At 42.6% G+C, this 27,498-nt stretch overlaps 1 protein-coding gene across 4 annotated transcripts; it reads left to right on the top strand.

Moving 5' to 3' along the window:
- IZUMO4 (IZUMO family member 4) lies at window positions 1-27,222 on the top strand. 4 transcript variants are annotated; one of them, XM_038768194.1, is made up of 8 exons: window positions 1-253; window positions 1,368-1,448; window positions 2,789-2,860; window positions 6,073-6,099; window positions 6,259-6,334; window positions 8,071-8,118; window positions 18,554-18,611; window positions 27,127-27,222. In XM_038768194.1, exons 1-8 carry the CDS (start codon window positions 13-15, stop codon window positions 27,151-27,153), a joined length of 630 nt encoding a protein of 209 aa, XP_038624122.1. In that variant the 5' UTR covers window positions 1-12; the 3' UTR covers window positions 27,154-27,222. The 4 variants fall into 4 exon arrangements, with proteins under 4 accessions (XP_038624122.1, XP_038624124.1, XP_038624123.1 ...); XM_038768196.1 differs by lacking the exon at window positions 8,071-8,118; XM_038768195.1 differs by lacking the exon at window positions 6,073-6,099.
- The last annotated feature ends 276 nt before the right edge of the window (window positions 27,223-27,498 follow it).

Below are 27,498 nucleotides of genomic sequence, written 5' to 3' on the forward strand. Positions count from 1 at the left end.
TTGGCTGTGGGGATGGAGCTGTACCACGGCTGTGGCAGCCGGTTTTTCTGGTTGTATCAGTGGGCAATGGTTGCTCTGACGGTGGGTTGCCTGCACTGTGATGAGGACTTCTCGACGAAATTCGCTTTTTACCGACACCATTTGAGTCTCAAATCCTGGTGGGTTGGAGACATCCCTGTCTCGAGGAACCTCTTAAACGATTGGCCTAAGGACACAATGGAGAAACTCCGTTTCACCTTTCCACCCGAAATCAGTAAGTTAAATTGGAGAGAGGTGGTCTTTTAATGAATCTGTTTTGGAGAACTAACTCACTTTATGCAGGAACTACATTCATTCATTCATTCAATCGTATTTATTGAGCGCTTACTGTGTGCAGAGCACTGTACTAAGCGCTTGGGAAGTACAAGCTGGTAACATATAGAGACGGTCCCTACTGAACACAGAGCTCACAGTCTAGATCTTTAGAAAGACCCATTTAATCTGTAATATCTGTATTATTCACATATATTATTTATTTATTTATTATTTATATTTATTCACATTTATTCACATATATTAATGTCTGTCTTCGCCCTCTACACAGTAAGCTCGTTGGGGACAGGGAATGTGCAGGCTTATTGTTGCACTGTACTCTCCCAAGCGCTTAGTACAATGATCTGCACACAGTAAGTGCTCAATAAATAGGAATGAATGAATGAATGAATGAATGAATGAGTGAATGGCTGTTTCATCTGGTAATAATAATAATAATGATGGCATTTGTTAAGCGCTTACTATGTGCAAAGCAGTGTTCTAAGCGCTGGATCTGGTGGAAATTAGTGTGATGTGCCACCTCTGCACAGTATTCTCAAGACTGAGTCCTTATAGGACAGTCAAGGATTGGAATTAATTTTCAACGTGCAAGCTTAGAACAGTGACTGGCTTTGGACACATTAAGTACTTAATAAATGTGATTTATTAAATGAAGAAAGGAAAAAAGAAATGGAGGCAAAAAACTAGTGTAAGAATCTAACCCATGAGTTTCTTCAAGAATAGGGTGTCCAGGGCTGTGCCCCTCTAATTTGATACAGATAAACTACCCTTTCCACCTTTCTCCCCTCCCTTTTTGAGCTAAGGAGAAAAAATACATATATATATACTGTTCCTCACCATCCCTAGATAAGTTGTTCTGTTACAGAGATGAATAGTCTCCTTCTGGAAACACATACTTCGTAAAGATCAATCCAGTTTAAAATTCCTGGGTTATGCCAAACCTTTGGAATCATTACCAGAATTCAAATGATCTGTCAGCTAAAGAGTCACAAATTAATTTCAAAAGGCCAAAAATGCCCAGATTCATGCCAAAAATACTATTTTTTAAATTCTAGCTTTGAATAAATTGCACCATATTGCTGCAGAAGTGTACAAGAAACTAGACAAACTGTATGAAAGGAAGATGTATCACCCTGGTAAGAAAATTAATTCTGATAAGGAATTAATGTAACTAAGTAGAAAGGGAGAAAAACATTGTTTTGTAACCATTTTAATTGCTTTAGAAATGAGTGAGACCTGGGGACAGAGGGAAAGAAAAGGATCCAGAATTGGGAATAACTGAAAGGAATTGCATCTATATTTGGTAGATATCAATCAGATTAGTGTGTTAAAGCAAGAGGGCAATTTCATGTTTCATGAGGACAACCCAAGCGCTTAGTACAGTGCTCTGCACATAGTAAGCGCTCAATAAATACGATTGATGATGATGATTACAATGTGGTTGAGGAAAAGATCCAAGAACTACTGGACACTGGGAAGAAGAACAAGAAGAGAGGGAATGTCTATGTTTTTTAACTATTAAATGCAATTTGAAATTTCAAAATCACCCATTTGATCTCAAAGTTTATTTTTAGTTAGTAGTTTCTATTTCTTCTAGAAAACACTTCATCAGGGCAATGAATAAATAGCACATATCTTTTTTCCTTACCTCTGCAAGTCTAGTATAAATGTTAATGAGAATTGAAATGACTAAAAATTACACATCTATTTTGAGAAGGAAGATAGTCCACTAACTTGATTAACTTCTCGAATCTTTTAGTGTTGATTTTACATGAGAAAGTACTTTGATCAAGGATCAATAAAGATGGGAAAATCAGTTACATTAACCCAGGATTGGCGGACCTTGGCCTGGACAGATCAGGGATTTTAGGCAGCAGATTCTATTCACATCAGCATGTCATAGTGGAGAGAGCACAGGTCTGGGAGTCAGAAGGTTATGGGTTCTAATCCCATCACTGCCGTTTGTTTGCTGTGTGACCTTGGGCCAGTCACTTCACTACTCTGGGCCTCAGTTACCTCATTTGTAAAATTGGGATTGAGACTTGGACTGATGTCAACCCAATTTGTTTATATCCACCCCAGCACTTAGTACAGTGTCTCACACAAATAAAGTGCTTAATAAATACCAAAATTATTATTATTATTACTTCAGGTAAGGGTTTTTTTTTTTTACCGATCCAGGGCAAGAACACATTAAAAGTGTAGGAAAACTAATTTAATTTTGCTGAACTACTGCTAGTTACTAGAGTTCTCTCTACCCCTGTCCTAATCTTTCAGAATTTTCTGGAACTGCTCTGCTTGTCACAGAACTGGGAGTCAGAGAATCTTAATTCTGATTCTGACTACACCACTTGTTTGCTGTGTGACCTTGGACAAGTACAGTCCCTGGCACATAGAAAGCACTTAACAAATACCATTAAGAATTATTAAATAAGCAGCAGAAGTGACTATTTTGAATCATTTTTCTTTATTTCAGGTTTCTTCCCCAAAGTTTTGCGTTCTATTTTCCAAGAGCAGATAAAGATGCTACGGGTTGCCATTATTGAAAGTGAGTTTTTCCCATGTTCCTTTTTCCTTTTCTAGCTTTTCTCTGGAAACCATGTGCTTTCTCACTAGTTTCAGTTCAGAAGAAACAGGCTCTATATCAGTTAGAAATGGAGAATCCAAATATTCTATCAGTCCAATGGAAGGAAGGAGTTTGCCTTCGAATTTAACCTGTCCAAGATAGAACTCATTATCTTTTCACCCAAATCCTGTCCCCCCCATGCCCCGACTTTCCTGTGACCATAGATAATACTGCCATCTCCCTCATTCAGCCAACACTTACAACCTGTCATGAAATCCAGATGGTTCTACCTTCACATCTCTAGGATTCTCCCTTTCCTCTCCATCCAAACTGCTACCATGCTGATCCAAGCACTCATCGTTTCTCTTCTGACTGCTGTGTCAACCTTCTCTCTGACTTCCTTGCCTCCTAACTCTCTCCTCTTCAGTCCATATTTCACTATGCTCCCTGTGTCATTTTTCTGAATGATTATTCAGGTCACATCTCCCCACATTCCAAAAACCTCCAATGGTTGCTCATCTAGTCTACATTAAACAGATACTCCATACAATCAGCTCTATATCACTCAGCCAGCTTTCCCCCTCCTACTTAACCTTTATGAACACCTACTGGAACCCAGCCTGAATATTCTGTTCCTCTAGCACCAACCTACTATTTGTACTTCAATATCATTTATCTCACCACTGATGCCTTGCCTGCACTCTCCCTTGGGTGTGGAATTCTCTTCCCCTTCCAATCTCTGTGCCTTCAAAACCCCTCTAAAATCACAAGTTCTCCAAAAGGTTTTCCCAAGCCAAGTTCTTTATTTCTGTGTTCACCCTCCCCTCTGAGTGAACTACAGACTTGACTATTTACCCCTTAAGCACTATGGGCTCCTTACCCCAGTCCTACATTACTTATGTAATATTCTTATACTCTACTATTTCCTCTATCCCTAATTTACTTCAATGCCTGTCTCCCAATAGACATAAGCTCTCTATGAGTAGGAATCAAATATTTTTAGTACAGTGCTAGGTACAGAGTAAGTGCTCAATAAATACCTTTGATTGATGACACTTTGTGACGCAGTCTACCACCCTCTTATTTTAGAAACATTATCCAACCTCAACTTCACTGACCCTGTCCTCTCCTGGTTCTCCACTTATCTCTCTGGCTGCTCACTCTCAGTCTCTTTCACAGGCTCCTCCTCTGCCTTTCACACCCTATCTGTGGGTATCCCTCATGATTCAGTTCTGGGTTCCCTTCTATTCTCCATCTACACCCATTCCCTTGGAGAACACATTCACCACATCTCTTCAACGATCATCTCTATGCAGATCATATCCAAATCTACGTCTCCTGCCCTGATCTCTTTGTCTCTGCAGTCTAGCATTTCTTCCTATCTTGAAGACATCTCTACTTGGATGTCCTGCTTTCACCTCAAACTTAACATGCCTAAAACAGAACTCCTTATCTTTCCACTTGAACCCTGTCCTCCTCCTTACTTTCCCATCACTGTAGATGACACCACCATCTTTCCTGTCTCATAAGTCCAAAACCTTGGCATTGTCCTTGACTCCTCTCTCTCACTGGGAGTCAGAAGGTCTTGGGTTCTAATCCCGGGTCTGCCACTTGACTGCTGTGTTACCGTGGGCAAGTCAAGTACAGTGCTCTACATACAGTAAGCGCTCAATAAATACAATTGAATGAATGAATGAAGGAAGGAAGGAACTTTTCTGGGCCTCAGTTACCTCATCTGTAAAATGAGGATTGAGACTGTGAGCCCAATGTGTTCAACTCAATTTGCTTGTATCCACCGAGTGCTTAGTGCAGTGCTGGCACATAGTAAGCACTTAATAAATACAGTAATTATTATTCAACCCATATAATCAATCCATCACTAATTCATATTGATTCCACCTTCTAAACACTGCTAAAATCAGCACTTTCCACTCCATTAAAACTGCTACCACATTAGTCCAAACATTTATCTTCTCTAGCCTCCTTGCTGAACTTCCAGCCTTCTTTCTTTTCACATTCCAGTCCATATTTCACTCTGCTGTCCAGATCACTTTTCTACAGAAATGTTCTGGCCATGTTTCCCCACTCTTTACAAAACTCCAAGGGTTGTCCATTCACCTCTACATCAAACAGAAACTCTTTATCATTGACTTTAAAGCATTCAATCACCTTGGCCGCTCCTACCTCATCTTGTTACTGTCCTAACCACCTTCATAACAAACAAAAATGCCTCACCATTGGCTTTGAAGCACTCCATCATTTCAACCCCTTTTACCTCACCTTGCTTTTCTCCTTCACTGCTTCTTGCTCCTCTAGTGCTACCTTTCTCACTGTTGCCTCAATCTTGCCTGTCTCATCACCTATCCCTGGTCCACATCTTGCCTGTGGTCTGGAACACCCTCCCTCCTCAAATCTGACAGATAATTACTCTCTCCAAATTCAAAGCCTTATTGAAGGCACATCTCCTCCAAGAGGACTTGCCAGACTAAGCTCCTTTTTCTGCATCTCCCACTCCATTCTGTGTTGCCCTGATGTGCTCCCTTTGCTCTTTCCCGCCCCTTTCAGCCCCATTGCACCTATGTATATATCTGTAATTTTATTTAATTGTATTGATGTCTGTCTCCCCATGTTCTAGACTGAACTTGTTGTGGGCAGGGATTGTCATTGTTTCTTGTTGTCCTGTACTTCCCAAGCACTTAGTAAACTGCTCTGCCCACAGTAAATACATAATAAATACATTTGAATGAATGAATGAATACTTAAAATTATTCATCTAAACTTGTGAAACCTACTCCGCCTTTTAACTTTCCTTTCCCTTCTGTCCCTAAAGCTTGCAATTTTTTTGACATTTTTGGCTTTGTCCTTCACTTCCTTCATTCAGTCTCCAACTATTAGACAGATGCTGAAATCAGTCAGCTTTGGGATAAGCTTGGAAGTATGAATAATGGCAGGGGCAACAAAATTGTTGGTTTGTTTTTTGGTTCCAGTGCTACTCTTACTAGTTTCTTAACATGAAGTTTTCTTGTAAAATATTTTCTCCAAAAAAAATTATTTATAAATGCACCTATTAAATATAAAGTTTATTTGAATAATGAAGGTTGTTGTAATCCATATAAATGGAGGTTAGGATAATGATCAATTACCAATTCCAAAAGAATGTTCACCATTGTCCCTCTTTGGTTTTCCTTTACTAGGTAAATTAGCATGTGAGCACCACTGTGGTAAGTAACAAATCTCAGGCTTTGGGACATTGCTCTAAGAAGCACTTTATTTTTTTGCTGTAAAAAGGAAATGACCCAGACTCAAAGATCTGTATGATATTATTTCAGCATCTTGTCCAACTGCTTCAACCAAACATGGAATTATCTTGTCTGTTCCAGGAATCTATACATATGACACAATAACTTGCCAGACTTGCAACTCCTCTCAATCAGCCTGCTTTGGATATAACTGCGAGTAAGAAGCATAAATTTTTGTGAGTGTATGAATGTACCTAGGTTCTGAGACAGAGAAAAATCACTTAAGAAATCTAGATAAAGCTATGCACCTAAACGTATGCCATACCTGTATCTAACTTTAAGTTCAGCCATAATCAATTGAGAAAGGAGAAGAGGGAATTGAAGTAAAAAATCTATTGGAGTTTCATCTTTTGATCTCTCCTGTCAATTCTGTGATTCTAATCAAGTGACTGAATCTCTTCTTGTTGGAGGACTTGTATGGAATTGAGTGCAAGTGATGATATGCTGATTTCTTTCTCTGCATTATTTAATACAAAATACTCAGGTCTGATTTAGACTGTGAGGTTTCTGAGGAATAGAGATCACTTTCAATTCCCATTAACATATTCTCTTTCCGTGATTAGGATGGTACTCTGTACACTATAAGCACTTCATTCAATCGTATTTATTGAGTGCTTGCTGTGTACAAAGCACTGTACTAAGCACTTGAGAGAGTACAATATAAAAAGAAACAGACACATTCCTGCCCAAAGTGAGCTCACAGTCTAGAGAGATAATAGCCTAATAAATTAGCTAGCAAGCTAAAATCCAATCACAGATCCTTTTTATAGAACAATACTTTTAGCTACAGGGTAGATCACATTATCTTCTCCTGCCTTCAAGAACTCTGGTAGCACAAAACATTAAGCTGTCCTCCCACAGTCTTTCCTATCTCCTTAGACAATATCACTGCCCTCCCTTTCTCACAGAAGCCTGTAACATTGGCACTGCACTCAACTCATCTCTCTCATTCCACCCACGTATTCATTCTATCACCAAATCCTGTCTGTTTTGTCTTCACAACATTGCTAAAATCCACCCTTTCCTCTCCATCCAACTGCTACTACACTGAATCAAGACATATCCTAGCCCACGTAGCCTACTGCACCTGCCTCCTCACTGACTTCCCTGCCTCCTGTCTCTCCCTGTTCCAGCCCATATTCACTCTGACACATGGAACATTTTTCAACAGAAAAATTCAGACCCTGTCAACCAAATCTTCAAGAACCCCCAGTGTCTGCCAATCCTTCTCCACATGAAACAGAAACTAGTTTTAAAGCAGTCAGTCGGCTCACACCGTAATCTCCTATTACAGTCCTGCCAACACACTCTGCTCCGCTAGCCCCAGCTTATTCACTGTGCCCCGATCTCACCTATTTTACCACTGAACCATTTCCTACATCCTCTCCATGACCTGGAACTCACTCTCCCTCCATACATGCCAGACCCACTCTACCCACCTCCAAGGCCTTATAAATGTCACACCTCCTACAAGAGGCCTTCCCTGATTAAGCCCTCTTTTATTGGGCTCACTCTCCCTTTTGCTTCATTTTTGCCCTTATATCTGTGACCTCTGGTCATCTATCTTTGACCTTACCCACCCCCAACCCTGCTAGAATTTATGTACACATATTTAAATTATATATTTTCAATTACTAATTTATTTATATTAATGTCTGTCTCCCCCTCTAGACTATAAGCTTGTTATGGGCAGGAAACATGTCTGCTTATTCTGTTGTACTTTACTCTTCCAAGCACATTCAAGGAATATTCATTCAAATACAGTGCACTGAACACAGTAAGCTGTAAGCTCTCAATAAAGACCATTGATTCACTACTTTAGGCCACCTTTCCCAGACCCCAGTGTACCAGGCTCTTTTATCCTTTACCTCTAATTATAAGTTTCTTGAACAGATCATCAGATGAGTGGGAAAAAGCTGTCAAAGGCCTTTTCAATGAAATGTGAGTCCATATTCTATGCTTTTGAAAAGTCTGTTAGGAAGTTGTTACTTGAACTATCTGAGTTTAGTCTCCTTGATTTACCTATCTGTAATTATCTTGAAGAAAATACATAATTTCAGAAGATAATGCAACACCTTTAGACAGTATACTGAGATAAATTTTCTAAGGCAGAATGCCTTAGAAACAGACAAATAGACAGGATTTGTCTATTTGATTATGTTGTGTTTTAATGTTTCATCTCTCCTATTGTGCCAATTTCCAATCCCTTCTCCCCACTTAAACTTTTAGTATGTGATCCCCACCAAGGGACAGAGACCAAGTTTGATTCCTACTTTGCGTATTTTCTCCCAGTGTTTAGTACAGTTCTCTGCACATAATAAGTGTTTAATAAATACTATTACTACTACTAATGACATGAACTTCCAGTAGCCATGTAACTCTCCACCTGGTGAAGGTCTAGCCATCAGGGAATAATAATTCCATTACATATAAATAAATGATTGGATCATAAATGAAATAATGATCACTAATACTTTGCTTTTTTTTGAAACAAATTTCCAGAGTAAGTTTTTTTCTTTTTTTTCTAATGATTTCCCCCTACATCCTGAAGAGTAAGTGTCTGTTAATATATTTCCATTTCTCTAAGATTGTTTTGAGGACATTCTGATTCCTTCTGATCATTAAATTATTTGCTACTTTTCTTGCTGGTGAACCCTGCTATATGTTGCTGACTTGTATTTCATTCATTCATTCATTCATTCATTCAATCGTGTTTATTGAGTGCTTACTGTGTGCAGAGCACTGTACTAAGTGCTTGGGAAGTCCAAGTTGGCAACATATAGAGAGGGTCCCTACCCAACAGTAGGCTCACAGTCTAGAAGGGGGAGACAGAGAACAAAACAAAACATATTAACAAAATAAAATAAATAGAATAAATATGTACAAATGAAATAAATAAATCAATAGAGTAATAAATACATACAAATATATATACATATATACAGGTGCTGTGGGGAGGGGAAGGAGGTAAGGCAGGGGGGATGGGGAGGGGGAGGAGTGGGAGAGGAAGGAGGGGGCTCAGTCTGGGAAGGCCTCCTGAAGGAGGTGAGCTCTCAGTAGGGCCTTGAAGGGAGGAAGAGAGCTAGCTTGGCGGATGTGTGGAGGGAGGGTATTCCAGGCCGGGGGATGATGCGGGCTGGGGGTCGACGGCGGGACAGGCGAGAACGAGGCACAGTGAAGAGACTAGCAGCAGAGGAGTGGAAGGTGCAGGCTGGGCTGTAGAAGGAGGGAAGGGAGGTGAGGTAGGAGGGGGCGAGGGGATGGACAGCCTTGAAGTCCAGGGTGAGGAGTTTTTGCCTGATGCATAGGTTGATTGGTAGCCACTGGAGATTTTTGAGGAGGGGAGTAACATGCCCAAAGCGTTTCTGGACAAAGACAATCCGGGCAGCGGCGTGAAGTGTGGATTGAAGTGGGGAGAGGCAGGAGGATGGGAGATCTGAGAGGAGGCTGATACAGTAATCCAGATGGGATAGGATGAGAGGCTTGAACGAGCAGGGTAGTGGTTTGGATGGAGAGGAAAGGGTGGATCTTGGCAATGTTGCGGAGGTGAGACTGGCAGGTTTTGGTGACGGCTTGGATGTGAGGGGTGAATGAGAGAGCAGAGTCGAGGATGACACCGAGGTAACGGGCTTGTGAGACGGGAAGGATGGTAGTGCCATCAACAGTGATGGGAAAGTCAGGGAGAGGGCACGGTTTGGGAGGGAAGACAAGGAGTTCAGTCTTGGACATGTTGAGTTTTAGGTGGCGGGCAGACATCCAGATGGCAGTGTCCTGAAGGCAGGAGGAGATGCGAGCCTGGAGGGAGGGAGAGAGAGCGGGGGCAGAGATGTAGATTTGGGTGTCATCAGCGTAAAGATGATAGTTGAAGCTGTGGGAGTGAATGAGGTCACCAAGGGAGCAAGTGTAGACTTGTATTTCCTAAGCACTTAGTACAGTGCTCTGCACACAGTAAGTGCTCAATAAGTACGATTGAATTGAAGGAGTGAATGAAAGAATGCTAGCAGGGAACTATTCACATGTGTATGTATTTTGCCTGGTTTTGCTACTTTTTCCCTATGTAGACCATACTGCCCATTTTCATTTATGTATTGGAGTCAGAAGTCAGGAGTTGGAACGGCCTATAGTCTAGGAGCTGCAGGAACAAAGGCAGTTTTTACAACAGTTCCTTTACAAATGGTGTGAAAACAGGTTGCACTGGTCTACAATCGATTAAAAATTGAAAATCATCCTGGGTCTTCACCATCTGCCCCGCTTTAGCAGGCAGCATGAGGCCTCCACAAATTCTGGAACAATGAGAGAGCTTTGGTTGTACCTGAACAGATTGGCTGGGCTGACTCCTTCATCCACAGTCTGCTGGTGGTCTTTTTACCTTGTCATGGTGATTTTGTCTTTATCTATTGAACCCTCATCATTTTCTCATAGACTGCCTAGCAGCCCACATTTTGAGTGTGGCCCAGGTGGTCCTTGGGAGTCTTCAGGTTTATTTAGAATCAAAGAAGTTGGCAATCTTAAATTCTATGCTTTTTGGTGCATAATTTTTGGGTGTTTTTCATGTCTGACTATAAAATACATCACTGTTATTAGATGAGTGTTTACTGAACAGGAGGCACAGTATTAAGTTGTTGGAAAATCACAGCAGAGACATTTCTTGCTTTTAAGAACCTTGCAAAACATTTTCATTCATTCATTCAAACACATTTATTGAGCACTAACTGTGTGCACAGCTGTACTAAGCGCTTGGGGAGTACAAGTTGTCAACATATAGAGACGGTCCCTACCCAACAACGGGCTCACAGTCTAGAAGGGGGAGACAGACAACAAAACAAAACATGTAGACAGGTGTCAAAATCGTCAGAACAAATAGAATTAAAGCTTTGTACAAATCATTAACAAAATAAATAGAATAGTAAATATGTACAAATAAAATAAATACAGTAATATATCTGTGCAAATAAATATAAGTGCTGTGGGGAGGGGAAGAAGGTAGGATGGGGGATAGGGAGGAGGAGAGGAAAAAGAGGACTTAGTCTGGGAAGGCCTCCTGGAGGAGGTGAGCTCTCAGTAGGGCTTTGAAGAGAGGAAGAGAGCTAGCTTGGCAGATGTTTGTTCCGGCCCCACTTCCAACTTCTTTAACGACTTTGACCCCTTCCTCACCTTCCTTCTCTCCTTCTCCATGCCCACTCTGATCCTCGGAGACTTCAATATCCACATGGATATCCCTAACGACTCCTCTGCCGCCTGCCTTCTATCTCTCCTTGACGCTGCCAACCTCTTCCTCCACCCCACCTCACCCACTCACCAAGTTGGTCATACCCTCGACCTCATCATCTCCTACCGCTGCACTGTGTCCACCCTCACCAACTCTGAAATCCCTCTCTCTGATCATAATCTTCTCACCTGCCTCCTCACTCACACTCCTTTCCCCTGTAAATCCGTATTACTCCCTCACAGACATCTCAGCTCTCTGGACCCCACCCATCTTTCGGAGCACCTCACACCCCACCTCGCAGCCCTCTCCTCTCTACCCAGTCTTGATGATCAGATTACTGCTCTCAACTCTACCCTTTCTACTCAGCTAGACTCACTCGCTCCCCTTTCCCTTTGCCGCTCTCGCACCACCAACCCACAGCCCTGGATCACTGCCACTGTCCGCCTCCTTCGCTCTTATGCTCGAGCTGCCGAACGCTGCTGGCAAAAGTCTAAACACCATGCCAACCTCGTTCACTTCAAGTTTATCCTTTCCTGCCTTAACTCAGCCCTCTCTTCTGCCAGACAAAACTATTTCTCCTCCCTTATTGACACTCATGCCCATCACCCCCGCCAGCTCTTCCGTATACTCAACTCTCTTCTCAGGCCCCCGGTTCCTCCCCCTCCTCCTTCCCTCACCCCCAACGATCTGGCCTCCTACTTCATTAACAAAATTAAATCCATCAGGTCCAACCTCCCCAAAGTCTCTTCCCCCCTTTCTCCATCCCCCCGGCTCTCAACACTCTCTGCTACTCTCCCATCCTTCCCAGCAGTATCCTCAGAGGAGCTCTCCTCCCTCCTCTCAAGTGCTACTCCGGCCACCTGTGCTTCTGACCCCATTCCCTCTCATCTCATGAAATCTCTCGCTCCATCCCTTCTCCCCTCCTTAACTTCCATCTTCAACCGCTCACTCTCCACTGGTTCCTTCCCCTCTGCCTTCAAACATGCCCATGTCTCTCCCATCCTAAAAAAACCCTCTCTTGACCCCACCTCGCCTTCTAGTTATCGCACCATATCCCTCCTACCATTCCTTTCCAAACTCCTTGAACGAGTTGTCTACACTCGCTGCCTCGAATTCCTCAACAACAACTCTCTCCTCGACCCCCTCCAGTCTGGCTTCCGTCCCCTACATTCCACGGAAACTGCCCTCTCAAAGGTCACCAATGAACTCCTGCTTGCCAAATCCAACGGCTCATACTCTGTCCTAATCCTCCTCGACCTCTCAGCTGCCTTTGACATTGTGGACCACCCCCTTCTTCTCAACATGCTATCTGACCTTGGCTTCACAGACTCCGTCCTCTCCTAGTTCTCCTCTTACCTCTCCCGTCGTTCTTTCTCAGTCTCTTTTGCAGGCTCCTTTTCCCCCTCCCATCCTCTTACTGTGGGGGTTCCCCAAGGTTCAGTGCTTGGTCCCCTTCTGTTCTCGATCTACACGCGCTCCCTTGGTGACCTCATTCGCTCCCACGGCTTCAACTATCATCTCTACGCTGATGACAGCCAGATCTACATCTCTGCCCCTGCTCTCTCCCCCTCTCTCCAGGCTCGTATCTCCTCCTGCCTTCAGGACATCTCTATTTGGATGTCTGCCCGCCACCTAAAACTGAACATGTCGAAGACTGAACTCCTTGTCTTCCCTCCCAAACCTTGCCCTCTCCCTGACTTTCCCATCTCTGTTGATGGCACTACCATCCTTCCCGTCTCACAAGCCCGCAACCTTGGTGTCATCCTCGACTCCGCTCTCTCATTCACCCCTCACATCCAAGCCGTGACCAAAACCTGCCGGTCTCAGCTCCACAACATTGCCAAGATGCGCCCTTTCCTCTCCATCCAAACCGCTACCCTGCTCATTCAAGCTCTCATTCTATCCCACCTGGACTACTGCATCAGCCTTCTCTCTGATCTCCCATCCTCGTGTCTCTCTCCACTTCAATCCATACTTCATGCTGCTGCCCGGATTATCTTTGTCCAGAAACGCTCTGGGCATATTACTCCCCTCCTCAAAAATCTCCAGTGGCTACCAATCAATCTGCGCATCAGGCAGAAACTCCTCACACTGGGCTTCAAGGCTCTCCATCACCTCGCCCCCTCCTACCGCACCTCCCTTCTCTCCTTCTCCAGCCCAGCCCGCACCCTCCGCTCCTCCACCGCTGATCTCCTCACCGTACCTCGCTCTCGCCTGTCCCGCCATCGACCCCCAGCCCACGTCATCCCCCGGGCCTGGAATGCCCTCCCTCTGCCCATCCACCAAGCTAGCTCTTTTCCTCCCTTCAAGGCCCTACTGAGAGCTCACCTCCTCCAGGAGGCCTTCCCAGACTGAGCCCCTTCCTTCCTCTCCCCCTGGTCCCCCTCTCCATCCCCCATCTTACCTCCTTCCCTTCCCCACAGCACCTGTATATATGTATATATGTTTGTACATATTTATTACTCTATTTATTCATTTATTTATTTTATTTGTAAATATCTATTCTATTTATTTTATTTTGTTAGTATGTTTGGTTTTGTTCTCTGTCTCCCCCTTTTAGACTGTGAGCCCACTGTTGGGTAGGGACTGTCTCTATATGTTGCCAATTTGTACTTCCCAAGCGCTTAGTACAGTGCTCTGCACATAGTAAGTGCTCAATAAATATGATTGATGATGATGATGTTTGGAGGGAGGGCATTCCAGGCCAGGGAAGGACATAGGCCGGGGGTCAACGGTGGGACAGGCAAGAACAAGGCACAGGGAGGAGGTTATAGGCGGAGGAGTGGAGAGCATGGTCTGGGCTGGAGAAGGAGAGAAGGGAGATGAGGTAGTACCTGTATATATGTTTATACATATTTATTACTATATTTATTTTACTTGTACATATTTACTATTCTATTTATTTTATTTTGTTAATATGTTTTGTTTTGTTGTCTGTCTCCCCCTTCTAGACTGTGAGCCTGCTGTTGGGTAGGGACCGTCTCTATATTTTGCCAACTTGTACTTCTGAAGTGCTTAGTACAGTGCTCTGCACACAGTAAGTGCTCAATAAATACGATTGAATGAATGAATGAATGAATGCATGAATGAATGAATGAATGAATAATAGGGGTGAGGTGATGGCAAGTCTTGAAGCCGAGAGTGAGGAGCTTTTGCTTGATTAGTAAGTAGGTTGACAGGCAACCACTGGAGATTTTTGAGGAGGGGAGTGACATGCCCAGAGCATTTCTGTACAAAGATAATCCGGGCAGCTGAGTGAAGTATAGACTGAAGCGGGGAAAGACAAGAAGATGAGAGATCAGAGAGGAGGCTGATGCAGTAATACAGTCAGGATAGGATGAGAGATTGAACCAGCCAGGTAGTGGTTTGGTTGGAGAGGAAAGGGTGGATCTTGGCAATGTTGTGGAGGTGAGACCAGCAGGGTTTGGTGATGGATTGGATTTATGGGGTGAATGAGAGAGCAGAGTCAAGGAGAACACCAAAGTTGCGGGCTTGTGAGACGGGAAGGGTGGTAGTGCTGTCTACAGTGAGGGGACAGTCAGGGAGAGGACAGGGATTGGGAGGGAAGATAAGGAGCTCAGTCTTGGACATCAGTAGTATTTACTGAATGCTTACTTTGTGCAGAGGATTGAACTAAGTGCTTAGGGAGAGTACAACCCAACAGAGTCTGCAGAAACTTTCCCTGCCTAAAGCAAGCTTGAAAATAAAATGCTATTGAGCTATTGCTCAAACAGCTGTCATTTCTTGCCTTTAACAGTGGTTTTATTCCATTCAACTCCAAATCAAAGAGAAACTCCTTACAGAAGGCTTTAAGGCACTCAGTCAGCTTGTCCCATCCTAACGTACCTTGCTAATTTCCTACTACAGCCCATCCCCCACATTCCATTCCTCTAACACCAATCTACTCTCTGTACCTCAATCTTATATATCCCATCACCATTCCTTTGTCCCTCTGGCCTGGAACTCCCTCAATAAATCAATCAGTGGTATTTATTGAACATTTATTGAACTATACTAAGTGCTGGGAAAGTACAGTACTGAGCAATCCTTGCCCATAGTGAGCTTATCCTCTCCCTTCATATATGGCAGACCACGACACTCCCCAACTTCAAAACCTTATTAAAATCACTTCTCCTTCAAGAGGGCTTCCCCGACTAAGCCTCATTTCCCCATTCCCTCTCCCTTATGCATGACCTATGCACTTTGATCTGTATTTAATGTAATATTCATCTACCTATAGCACATAAATATCATTTTACCTTGCCGTTTCCCTTCTCTCTGTGTATTTCAATATCTCACCTTTAAGACTGGAAGCAACCTGAGGGCAGGGATCATGTGCATGGTATAGTGGATAGAGCATTGTCCTGGGAGTTCTGCTGTGTGACCTTGGGCAAGTTGCTTCACTTCTCTGTGCCCCAGTTACCTCATCTGTAAAACGCTGATTGGGACTGTGAGCGCCACATGGCACAGGAACTGTGCCCAACCCAATTTGCTTGTATCTATACCAGTGCTTAGTAGAGTGCCTGGCACATAGTAAGTGCTTAACAAATACTATTATTATTGTTATTATTATTATTATTCTTATTGGAGGGAAGTGTATGGGTTGGTTGAAGTAGTGTAGTAGGGCAAGGTGACTGAGTGCTTTAAAATATATGGTGAGAAGTGGATGGGTGCCCACTGGAGCTCTTGAATAGTACTGTAGAAAAGTGATCTGGGCAGCAGAGTGAATTATGGATTCAGGTGGGAAGAGACATGAAGCAGGGAGGTAAGCAAGAATGCTGATGCGATAATCAACAAGGAATAGGATAAGTGCTTGGATTAACATGTAGCAGTTTGAAAAGAGAAGTGAGGTTGTGAAGGTGGAATGTAGTATCACTGAATACATAGTTGGAATGAGGGAGGAGTTCAGGGTAAGTCAAGGTAACAGATGTGTGAGAAAGGGAGGGTGGTGATGTTGTCTAGAGTGATTGGAAAGTCATGGGGAGAGTAGGATTTGGGTGGGAAAATGAGGTCTTCTCTTTTAGGCATATTATGTTAGAGCTGTTGGCAGAACAACCATTTAGAGATGTCCTGAAGGCAGGAGAAAATACAGGACTGAAGGGAAGGGGCGAGATCAGGGCTGGAGATAAAGATTTGGAAAATGTCCTCATGGAGATGGTAGCTGAAGCAAATGAGTTTTAGTGGAGTAAAGGGGGAAAAAAGCTAAATTGGAAGTGGTGAAGAAGAGAATTGGAGGAGAGGAAGTGTAGGCAGTTGATGTAGACAATACATTCATGGAGTTTGGAGAGGATGGAGGGAGGGAGGGAGATAATTGGAGGGAGCCATGGAGTCAAAGGAGGGTTTTTTAGCATGTTTGAAAGTAATGGGAAAGAAGCCTGTGAAGAGTGAACAGTTGAAGATGATGGTCAAGGAGGGGAAAAAGGAGGAAGAAAGTTTTTGATAAAGTGCGAAGGGGCACAGAAAAGAAGAGGGAGATCCCCTTTTGAGATTTTGCTGGGAAAGATGGGAGAGTAGGGATCAGTAGAAGGGAAGGACTGGAGAAGAATAGGGGAGATGTAGGGTGAACAAGACTGATGGTTTCTCAGTTAAGTATATGGTCAGGATTGGGGAAGTAAGGAAGACAAGGGATTTGAGGAGGAAGTTGAATATCTGAAACCACTGTTGAAGACAGTAGGCTGCGGAATCATTAGAGGTGGAAAAATAACATTGCTGGGTGGAGGACGGGATGGAGCTAAAGCAGGAAAGGATGAATGTGAGAAGGACTTGGTCAGCCTGATATCTGGATTTCCACCAGCGGCACTCTGTGGCTTACGTGCGGGCTCAAAGAAAAAGGACTGTGGAGGCAATCCACAATGGTGGATTACTGGTACAAGTTTGGTGAAGGGATAGGGGAGCAAATAAGATGCATGATGTTTTAGAAGAATGATCCCAAGAGTAAACTGGGTATTTAAGGTAGAGAGAAAAAAGACTGGAAGCTGGGAGTTGTTATTATTACCAACTCTATTGTAGTATACTCTCCCACGTGTTTAGTATAGGGCTTTGAACAAGGTTGAATAAATAACAATGATTAATTGATAAGGGAAGCAGGGCAAATGCAAGCAGTCTTCCCTAGAACATAGGCCTGGGAGTCAGAAGAACCTGGGGTTTAATCCCAGCTTCACAACATTCATTTATTCATTCATTTACTCGATCATATTTATGGTGCACTTACTGTGTGCAGAACACTTTACTACTACTACTACTACTACTACTACTAATAATAATGGCATTTGTCTAAGCACTGGGGTAGATACAAGGTAATCAGGTTATCCCACGTAGGGCTCACAGCCTTAATCTCCATTTTACAGATGAGGGAACTGAGGCACAGAGAAGTCAAGTGACTTGCCCAAAGTCACAGCTGACAGGTGGCAGAGCTGGGATTAGAACCCATGACCTCTGACTCCCAAGCCCAGGCTCTTTCCACTAAGCCACGCTGCTTCATGGGAGAGTATTACTAAGCACATGGGAGAGTACAATTTAAAAATAAACAGACATACTCCCTGTCCACAACCAACAAATGTGTCTAATTTGTGACCATGGGCCAGTCACTCAATTTATCTGTGCTTCAGGTATTTCATTTGTAAAATGGACAAGTCATATAACATCTGGTTCCCCTGTTGTAAGTCTGAACTGGACCTGCCCAGATTTTCCCTTAGGAATTAATTCCAATACGTCATCTTGGGCTCAAAATTCCTAGGGAATTTGTTTTGTTCTAGACCTATCTAGAACCAGTATGCCTTGTGAGCCTTGGACCAAACTGCAAAATAGTGATCAAATTCAGAACATAAAAGTGAGAAATTCTTTATGGCTAGAATTCTGCTCTCCAGGGAAGAGAATCTTCAAAGTAGTCATGGATTTCAGTGATATCTGTCAGCAATGGAATGGACATCTTTTTTTCTAAGATGGGTGCTTGATTATGGCAATTATCTGACTGGTGCTTTATCTTTTAGGGAATCATTTCCTAATTTTGCTATTAAACAAAATTAAAATTCTTCAGGATTTTTGTATTTTTTACCTATAATGAAAAGCATTGTCCAGTTTCCAATCTGGTCAGCAAAAAAATACTTCTAAATAGTATTTTAAATTTGGGGTTTCTGCAACTAATTGAATTTTCTTATCTCTTTGCAGTCCTTTTTCATTGAACTTTACACATAAGGATGAGAAGACACAAGATCATTCTCATCTGGTAAGGATAAATGAATTTCAAATGTCTAATTTCAAATGACAATAGTAGAGCAAGCACTAAGAAAATAATTTTTTATTTTTCAATTTGATAAAATACAGAAAAATCAAGAATCAAAATAATTAGGAAAATAAAGCTTCCAGTGAGATTATAGCTTTCCCACATGGAAGTTAGGGGACAGTTTCAATGATTTGAATCTATGTTAGAAACTAGAAATTGTTTTTAGAGTCCTAAGCCTTTCCCTTGCTATCCTGTAAACAATTGTGAGTTTATATATGTGAAAGAGTGGAAGAGGGTTGAAGGGGATTGAAAAGACAAAAGTGATTTTTTGCTTCACAGTGATTCACCCATCACTGTTACCTATTTTATTTCTGTTCCTCTTTCATTTCTAATCTATTTGTATTTTAAGAAAAACTTCGGTTTAACAAAAATTGAGAAATGAAAGGGAATTACTCCTGAGTCTAGCTGTTGGTTCCAGGAATAATGAACGCCGACTTTGCAAATAAGGTTATGCTATTTCTGATTAAAATTTCTGGTCATCAAAGAACCATTAGGACATTTTGGGATGTGGTTTTCCCAGGAGGAATCCCAAAAAATAGCTAACTAAATGGATGGTATGGCTACAGTGGCTATGATTGTAGTCATTTGTTCACTTTTGGCACTTCAGCACAGAACAGGACAATGTGGTGGTCACGTCATCATGAAATGGGTGTTTCATGTAAAAAAAAAATGTATGCATGCAGTTTGCGAGATGCTGTATCCTATCTACTACTCTGTGACCCAGCAGTGGTACTGCACAAGCCACTAGTACTATAATTATTTCCTTCACAAAGGCTCTTTGTCCTAAAATATCTCCTACAAGCCCTCACATCTCAAAAGTAAGAAGTATGAAAAATACTAGACAGAAATGTGAATATTATTTTCCTTATTTTTTATTAAATTGTCAAACATTTTTCTAGGCACTGAGGACAAACCATGAACATTAACAGTTTCCCTACTGTCAAGGAGCTCTTAATTTAAAATAGGGGAAGATTTCACCCACAGAAAAAATTAAATTTAAAATGATATTCAGAAAACCTATTATTCCATAAACTGAATTAGCATAGTAATGGAAGATTAGGAATAGGAATTATGATTTTTTTCATTCATTCAATCATATTTATTGAGTACTTACTGTGTGCAGAGCACTGTACTAAGCGCTTGGAAAGTATAATTCAGTAACAGAGACAATCTCTACCCAACAACTGGCTCACAGTCTAGAAGGGGGACACAGTCAACAAAACAAAACAAGAATACAGGTGTCAGTACCATCAAAACAGATAAATAGATAGAATATAGATTTTCAGGATTTCTCCTGGGAAAACAATACCCAGAAATATCATAATGGTTCTTCAGTTATCAGAAATTTTCATCACAAATGGTATAACCTCTGCAAGAATTTATTTACTTGCAAACTAGAAATAGATTAGGAATAGATCTACTATTCTGAATTATGTTGAAGAGGACCCAAGGGAGTGGGACAGAGAGGATTATGCAAAAAAATTCCATTCTTAAATTTCCTTTTCACTGTTCAGGACTGATCTATTCCCTGAGGTAATTCCCCATACTTGACTCCCAAACCTCTAGGGACCTCCTACCTCTTAAAAGGGAAAATTTGGGAATCATCCACATAGAGGCAGTAGTTGGACTCCTGGGTTAAGATGAACTACTCAACAGAGTGGAAGTGTGGAAGATGAGAAGAAAAGAAGTGGCAAGAGAGGTAGAAAGAGAACTAGAAGAAATAAAACAGTGTCAGAGAAACGAAGGTTAGATAGAGCTTCCAGGAGAAAGAGGATGGGAAAATTAGCTTAAAATAGCATCCATTGAATATAGGAAGAAGCCCATTGGTGATTTTGAGGAGGAATCAGGATATAGGAGAATCAGGAGAGTCTGGACAGGTATGGTAGAAAGGAGATGAGGTGACAGCTGGAAGGGGCATTGGGATTAAGGAAGATTTTTGTTAGGATAGGAGGTAGTTGACTGTGTTTTAACTGGGAGAGAATGAGCCCTTGGAGAGTAAGTGGGTGAAAAAAGCAGTGAGGATGAGAAGAAGTATGGGCATAGGGGTTTTAAAAATCAACTAGTCATATTTACTGAGGACTTATTGTGTATAGGACACTTTACTAAGTGCTTAGGAGAGTACTAACAGCGATATAACAGACATATCCCCTGCCCACAACGAGCTTAAAGTCTAGATACTGTTAGAAAACACTGGGCTGGCACACACACAAAAAAAAGATTTGGGAGATTTTCATGTTGATGGTTTCAATATTAATGATGGTATTTGTTAAGTGCTAACTTTGTACAAGGCACTACACTAAGTTCTGGGGTGGATACAAACAAATCAAGTTGGACACAGTCCCTGTCGTTCATTCATTCAATCATATTATTGAGCACTTACTGTACACAGAGCACTGTATTAAGCACTTGGGAAATAACAAATCAACAACATATAGAGACAGTCCCTACCCAACAATGGGCTCACAGTCTAGAAGGGGGAGACAGACAACAAAACAAAACAAGTAGACAGGTATCAGTGCCATCAGAATAAATAGAATTATAGCTATATGCACATCATAAATAAAATAGAGTAATAAATATGTACAAATATACACAAGTGCTGAGGGAAGGGGAAAGGGATAGGGCAGAGGGAGGGAGGAGGGTGATAGGGAGGGGAGGAGGAGGAGAGGAAAGGGAGGGCTCAGTCTGGATAGGCCTCCTGGAGGAGGTGAGCTCTCAGTGGGTCTTTGAAGAGAGGAAGAGAGCTAGTTTGGCAGATGTGTGGAGGGAGGGCATTCCAGGCCAGAGTTAGGATGTGGGCCAGGGGTCAATGGTGGGACAGATGAGAACAAGGCACAGCGAGGTTAATGGCAGAGGAACAGAGTATGCAGGCTGGGCTGTAGGAGGAGAGAAGGGAGGTGAGGTAGGAGGGAGCAAAGGGATGAAGAGTTCTGAAGCCAAGAGTGAGGAGCTCTTGCTTGATTCAAAGGTTGATAGGCAGCTACTGGAGAGTTTTGAGAAGGGGAGTGACATTCCCAGAGCGTTTCTGTACAAAGATAATCCAGGCAGCAGAGTGAAGTACAGATTGAAGTGGGGAGAGATAGGAGGATTGGAGATCAGAAAGGAGGCTATACAAAGGAGTACAATACAATGGAGTTAGTAGACAAGATCACTATTCTTTACAGAGCTTACGGTTTAGTGGGGGAGATAGGTGTTAAATTATAGATAAGGGTTTCAATAAATCAATCAATGGCACGTATTGAACACTTATTATTCATTCATTAAATCATATGTTTGAACACTTAATGTGTTCAGAGCTCTGTACTAAGCACTTGTTCAGCAGTAATCCAGTCGGGATAGGATGAGAGGTTGAATCAGCAAGGTAGCGGTTTGGATGGAAAGGAAAGGGAGGCTCTTGGTGATGTTGTGGAGGTGAGACCGGCAGGTTTTGGTGATGGATTGGATGTGTGGGGTGAATGACAGATCAGAATCAAGGATGACACCAAGGTTGCGGGCTAATGAGACAAGAAGGATGGTAGTGCCACCCACAGTGACAGGAAAGTCAGGAAGAGGGCAGGATTTGGGAGGGAAGATAAGTCTTGGACATACTGAGTTTTAGTTGGTGGTCAGACATCCACATGGAGATGTCCTGAAGGCAGGGGGAGATATGAGCCTGGAGGGAGGGAGAGAGAGCAGGGGTGGAGATGTAGATTTGGGTGTCATCAGCGTACAGATGATAGTTGAAGCTGTGGGAGCTAACGCCAACTTGCTCCTCAACCCCCTCCAATCTGGCTTCTGTCCCCTGCATTCCATGGAAACTGCCCTCTCAAAGGTCACCAATGACCTCCTGCTTGCCAAATCCAACGTCTCATACTTTATCCTAATCCTCCTCAACCTCTCAGCTGCCTTCGACACTGTGGACCACCCCCTTCTCCTCAACACGCTATCCAACCTTGGATTCACAGACTCCATCCTCTCCTGGTTCTCCTCTTATCTCTCCAGCCATTCATTTTCAGTCTCTTTTGCGGGCTCCTCCTCCTGCTCACATCCCCTTACTGTAGGGGTTCCTCAAGGTTCAGTTGTTGGTCCCCTTCTGTCCTCTATCTACACTCACTCCCTTGGTGAACTCATTCACTCCCACGGCTTCAACTATCATCTCTACGCTGATGACACCCAAATCTACATCTCCGCCCCTGCTCTCTCTCCCTCCTTCAAGGCTCGCATCTCCTCCTGCCTTCAGGACATCTCCATCTGGATGTCTCCTCACCATCTAAAACTCAACATGTCCAAGACTGAACTCCTTATCTTCCCTCCCAAACCCTGCCCTCTCCCTGACTTTCCCATCACTGTTTATGGCACTACCATCCTCAACTCCGCTCTCTCATTCACCCCTCACATCCAATCCGTCACCAAAGTCTGCCGGTCTCACCTCTGCAACATTGCCAAGATCTGCCCTTTCCTCTCCATCCAAACTGCTACCCTGCTCATTCAATCTCTCATCCTATCCCGACTGGATTACTGCATCAGCCTCCTCTCCGATCTCCCATCCTCCAGTCTCTCCCCACTTCAATCCATACCTCATGCCGCTGCCCGGATTGTCGTTGTGCAGAAATGCTCTGGGCATGTTACTGCCCTCCTCAAAAATCTCCAGTGGCTACCAATCAATATACGCATCAGGCAAAAACTCCTCACCCTCGGCTTCAAGGCTTTCCATCACCTCACCCCCTCCTACCTCACCTCCCTTCACTCCTTCTACAGCCCAGCCCACACCCTCCACTCCTCTGATGCCAATCTCCTCACTGTGCCTCATTCTCACCTGTCCTGCTGTCAGCTCCCGGCCCATGTCCTCCCCCTGGCCTGGTATGCCCTCCCTCTGCACATCTGCCAAGCTAGCTCTCTTCCTCCCCTCAAAGCCCTACTGAGAGCTCACCTCCTCCAGGAGGCCTTCCCAGACTGAGCCCCCTCCTTCCTCTCCTTCTCCTCCTCCTCCCCATCCCCTCTGCTTTACCTCCTTCCCCTTCCCACAGCACCTGTATATATGTATATATGTTTGTACATATTTATTACTCTATTTATTTATTCATTTTATTCATACATATTCATTCTATTTATTTTATTTTGTTAATATGTTTTGTTTTGTTGTCTGTCTCCCCCTTCTAGACTGTAAGCCTGCTGGGTAGGGACTGTCTCTATGGGTTGCTGATTTGTACTTCCCAAGCGCTTAGTACAGTGCTCTGCACACAGTAAGCACTCAATAAATATGATTGAATGAATGAATGAGTTCACAAATCAATCAGTCAATCAATCAATCGTATTTATTGAGCACTTACTGTGTGCAGAGCACTGTACTAAGCGCTTGGGAAGTACAAGTCGGCAACACATAGAAACAGTCCCTACCCAACAGCGGGCTCACAGTCTAGTCACAAAGGGAGTGAGTATAGATAGAGAACAGAAGGGGACCAAGAACTGGCCCTTCAGGAATCCCTACATTGAGGGGATGGGAGGGGAAGGAGGAGCCCATGAAGGAGACTGAGAATGAATGGCCAGAGAGATAAGAGAAAAACCAGAAGAGGACGGAATCTGTGAAGCCAAGGTTGGATAACGTGTTGAGGAGAAGGGGGATGGTCCATGGTGTCGAAGGCAGCTGAATGGTAAAGGAGGATTAGGATAGAGTAGGAGCCATTGGATTTGGCAAGAAGGAGGTCATTGGTGACCTTTGAGAGGGCAGTTTCGGTGGAGTGTAGGGGATGGAAGCCAGATTGGAGGGGGTCTAGGAGAGAGTTGGAGTTGAGAAATTTGAGGCAGCGAGTATAGACAACTCATTCTAGGAATTTGGAAAGGAAGGGAAGGAGGGAGATAGGGTGATAACTAGAAGGGGCAGTGGGGTCAAGAGAGGGTTTTTTTAGGATGGGGGAGACGTGGGCGTGTTTGAAGGCAGAGGAGAAGGAACCAGTGGAGAGTGAGCAGTTGAAGATGGAAGTTAAAGATGGACTGTCCCATGTGGGGCTCACAGTCTCTAGCTCCATTTTACAAATGAGGCAAATGAGGCCCAGAGAAGTGAAGTGACTTTCCCAAGGTATTGCAGCATTCAAGCAGCAGAGACAGGATTTGAACTCATGACCTTATGACTCCTAGGCCCTTGCTCTATCCATTATGCCATCCACTATGCCATGCTGCTTCTCTGGATGAAGTAGGTGGGAAGACCATTACGGGTAAAAGTCAGGGGAAGTGAGGACACTAGGAGTTTAAGGAGAGAAATAAAAATCAGAAATATGCCAGCTGTTGGAAATGGACAAAAAGCCTGCTGCTGGGCAGAGGAGAGTGAAGAGTAAGAATGTGTTTAAGATAGACAAGTTTGACCTGATGTCTGGATTTCTGCCAACAACACTATGTTGTGCAGAATATCAAGATGATTGAACTCACTGGGGCTAAGGGAGTAGATTTTTGCTTCAAGAAAGATGAGGTTGGATAGCAGATCAAATAGGTCAGAATGGCCTTGGATAAATAAAGGGCATCAAGAAACGGGAGGTCTTTGTGAAGTAGAACAATTTTGTTAGGAACTTAATGATAGACAGTGCAAGTGAGGTGGTTGTGATTGGAAGTGGGATCTTAAAGCTGAGAAATTACAAATTGGCAGTGATTATAGTGGGTCAAATACATCCAAACCTCACCTCTGCAAGCTATATTTAGTGTTCCATTAGACAATTCAAGAGCAAGGTTTAGCAACATAATCATTACCCTTTTCTCCTCCCTCTCAGCATCTTGTAGAACTGGAGAAATTGAGACTAAAACACCAGTTCCCCACAACATATGTAGGGTGAAGCTGTGATTGTGTCCACAGGTATTCCTTCCTCATCTCACCCACTTCTATATTTCTTACAAAATCCATACACATCTTTGGAAGCCAAGTCTCTCTTCCTCATTTCCTGCAAGGATACCTATTAACAGTTTGTTAATAAATTCTTATAATATTAGACTTGGTACAAAACATTAAGGTTTATTTTTCCTGCAGAAAGAGATTACCTCTCAAATAGTAATAATGCCACTATTGAGCAAATGCTTATTACAAGTACTCTACTAAGCACTAGAATGGCTATAAGATAATCATTTTGGATTCAGTTCCTGTTCCACTTGGAGCTCACAGTCTTGGAGGAAGAAGAGGCATTTAATCCTTTTTCTTTAGATGAGGAACATGAGTTAGAGAGAAATTTAGTGACTTATCCAAAGGCACACACATCAACTGAGTGGCAGAGCCAGGTTTAAAACCCAGGCCTTCTGACTCCCAGGCTTTCCACTTTCCACTAGGTCATCTTGCTTCTTGGGTACAAGGTTCAAGGCACTGTGTTAAGGTACTGGAAGGCATTGTGGCCTAAGAGACAGTACGCAGGCCTGGGAGTCAGAGACCCTTATTCTAGTTTTAGTTCAGAAGTTAGTTTACTCCATGACCTTGATCTAATCGAGAAGTGGTCTGATTTTTTATCCAATCGTATTATTTTATATCCACCCAAATGCTTAGCAAACTAAATCAGTCAGTAAGTCAAACCATTAGTGATATTTATTAAGTGCTTGCTGTGTTCAGAAGTCAGAATTTAATAATTCTTAAATAATAATTTAGAGAAGCAGCATGGCCTAGAACATGGGCCCGGGAATCAGAAGGTCTTGGTTCTACTCCTGCCTCTGTCACTTGTCTGCTGTGTGACTTTGGGCAAGTCACTTTACTTCTCTATGCCTCTTTTACTTCAATTGTAAAAAGGGTATTAAAACTAAAATTAACCTGATTTGCTTGAATTCACCCCAGCACTTAGTAGAATGACTGGCATGTAGTATGCACTTACAAAATACTGCAATTATCATTACTACTACTAGTAGTAATAAACACCATTAAAATAAATTTTACAGGGCCATAAATTGGATAACATCTGATTCTTAGAAAATAGATCAAATACATTGATTTCCCTATCAGTCATTTTTGCTGCCACAAGAAAAAATAGATTTTGGAAATATTTTTATTATTTATAATAAAATGACAATATTAGCTTGGCTAAGTGCTTACTAAGTTGTAATTATTGTACTAATTACTGGGGTATATTCAAGATTTCTGACTGGATTTAGTTTAGGTCCCACATGGAACTAAGAGGTAGGAAGAGCGTTTTACAGATGAAGAAATTGAGGGACAGAGAAATTAAGTGACTTACTCAAGTCACACAGCAGACAAGTAGCAGACGAGGGATTAGGACCCAGGTTTCCTAACTCCTAGACCCTATTCTGTTTCACTAAGTCATGGTGCTCCTCAGGTTTGATGTGAAGTCACTGTGATTACAACTGCAGTCTCAAAATGGGAATGGTAATACCATGATGGGTTAATGTCATCCTCAATTTCAATAAATTTTGTATTTTCATAAATATACTAACCCTAAAAAGTTTTGTGGTCTCATAAAAATACTAATCTTAATGTTTACTTTAATTTTCCTTCCTTAAGGAAAAAATATTATCATCTGGATTTTGAATTAAGGAAAGAAAAACTGGAAGGACTATATCATCTCCTCCTTGGAAATAAAGATTATTTTTTCTCTGACGCATTGTTTTTTCAAATAAAAAATGTTTCTTTTGGACTCAAATATATATATATATATATATAGAGAGAGAGAGAGAGAGAGATGTGCCTTCAATAAAGCTTTGACGCAGTGTGGCTAGGGATAGGGACAGAGAAAGTAATTGACTTTAATATTTGAGAAAGTGCAGGATGTGCAGTAGGAGTCAGTGAAGAAGTAAGCAAGATTGAGGCATAGTGAAAGGTTAGTACTAGAGGAGTGAAGTGTGCAGGTTGGGTTGTAGAAGGAGAGAAGTGAGA

The sequence above is a fragment of the Tachyglossus aculeatus genome, chromosome Y3 (genome assembly GCF_015852505.1).
Source record: "Tachyglossus aculeatus isolate mTacAcu1 chromosome Y3, mTacAcu1.pri, whole genome shotgun sequence".
Taxonomy (NCBI): domain Eukaryota; kingdom Metazoa; phylum Chordata; class Mammalia; order Monotremata; family Tachyglossidae; genus Tachyglossus; species Tachyglossus aculeatus.

What these genes read in the sequence shown, in the direction of transcription:
- IZUMO4 (XM_038768194.1), top strand. Translation starts at nt 13, where the DNA reads ATGGAGCTGTACCACGGCTGTGGCAGCCGGTTTTTCTGGTTGTATCAG. An exon ending in ACGGGTTGCCATTATTGAAA is followed by an intron (nt 2,861 to 6,072) that starts GTGAGTTTTTCC and finishes TTCCTTTACTAG; the next exon opens with GTAAATTAGCATGTGAGCAC. An exon ending in AAAGGCCTTTTCAATGAAAT is followed by an intron (nt 8,119 to 18,553) that starts GTGAGTCCATAT and finishes ATCTCTTTGCAG; the next exon opens with TCCTTTTTCATTGAACTTTA.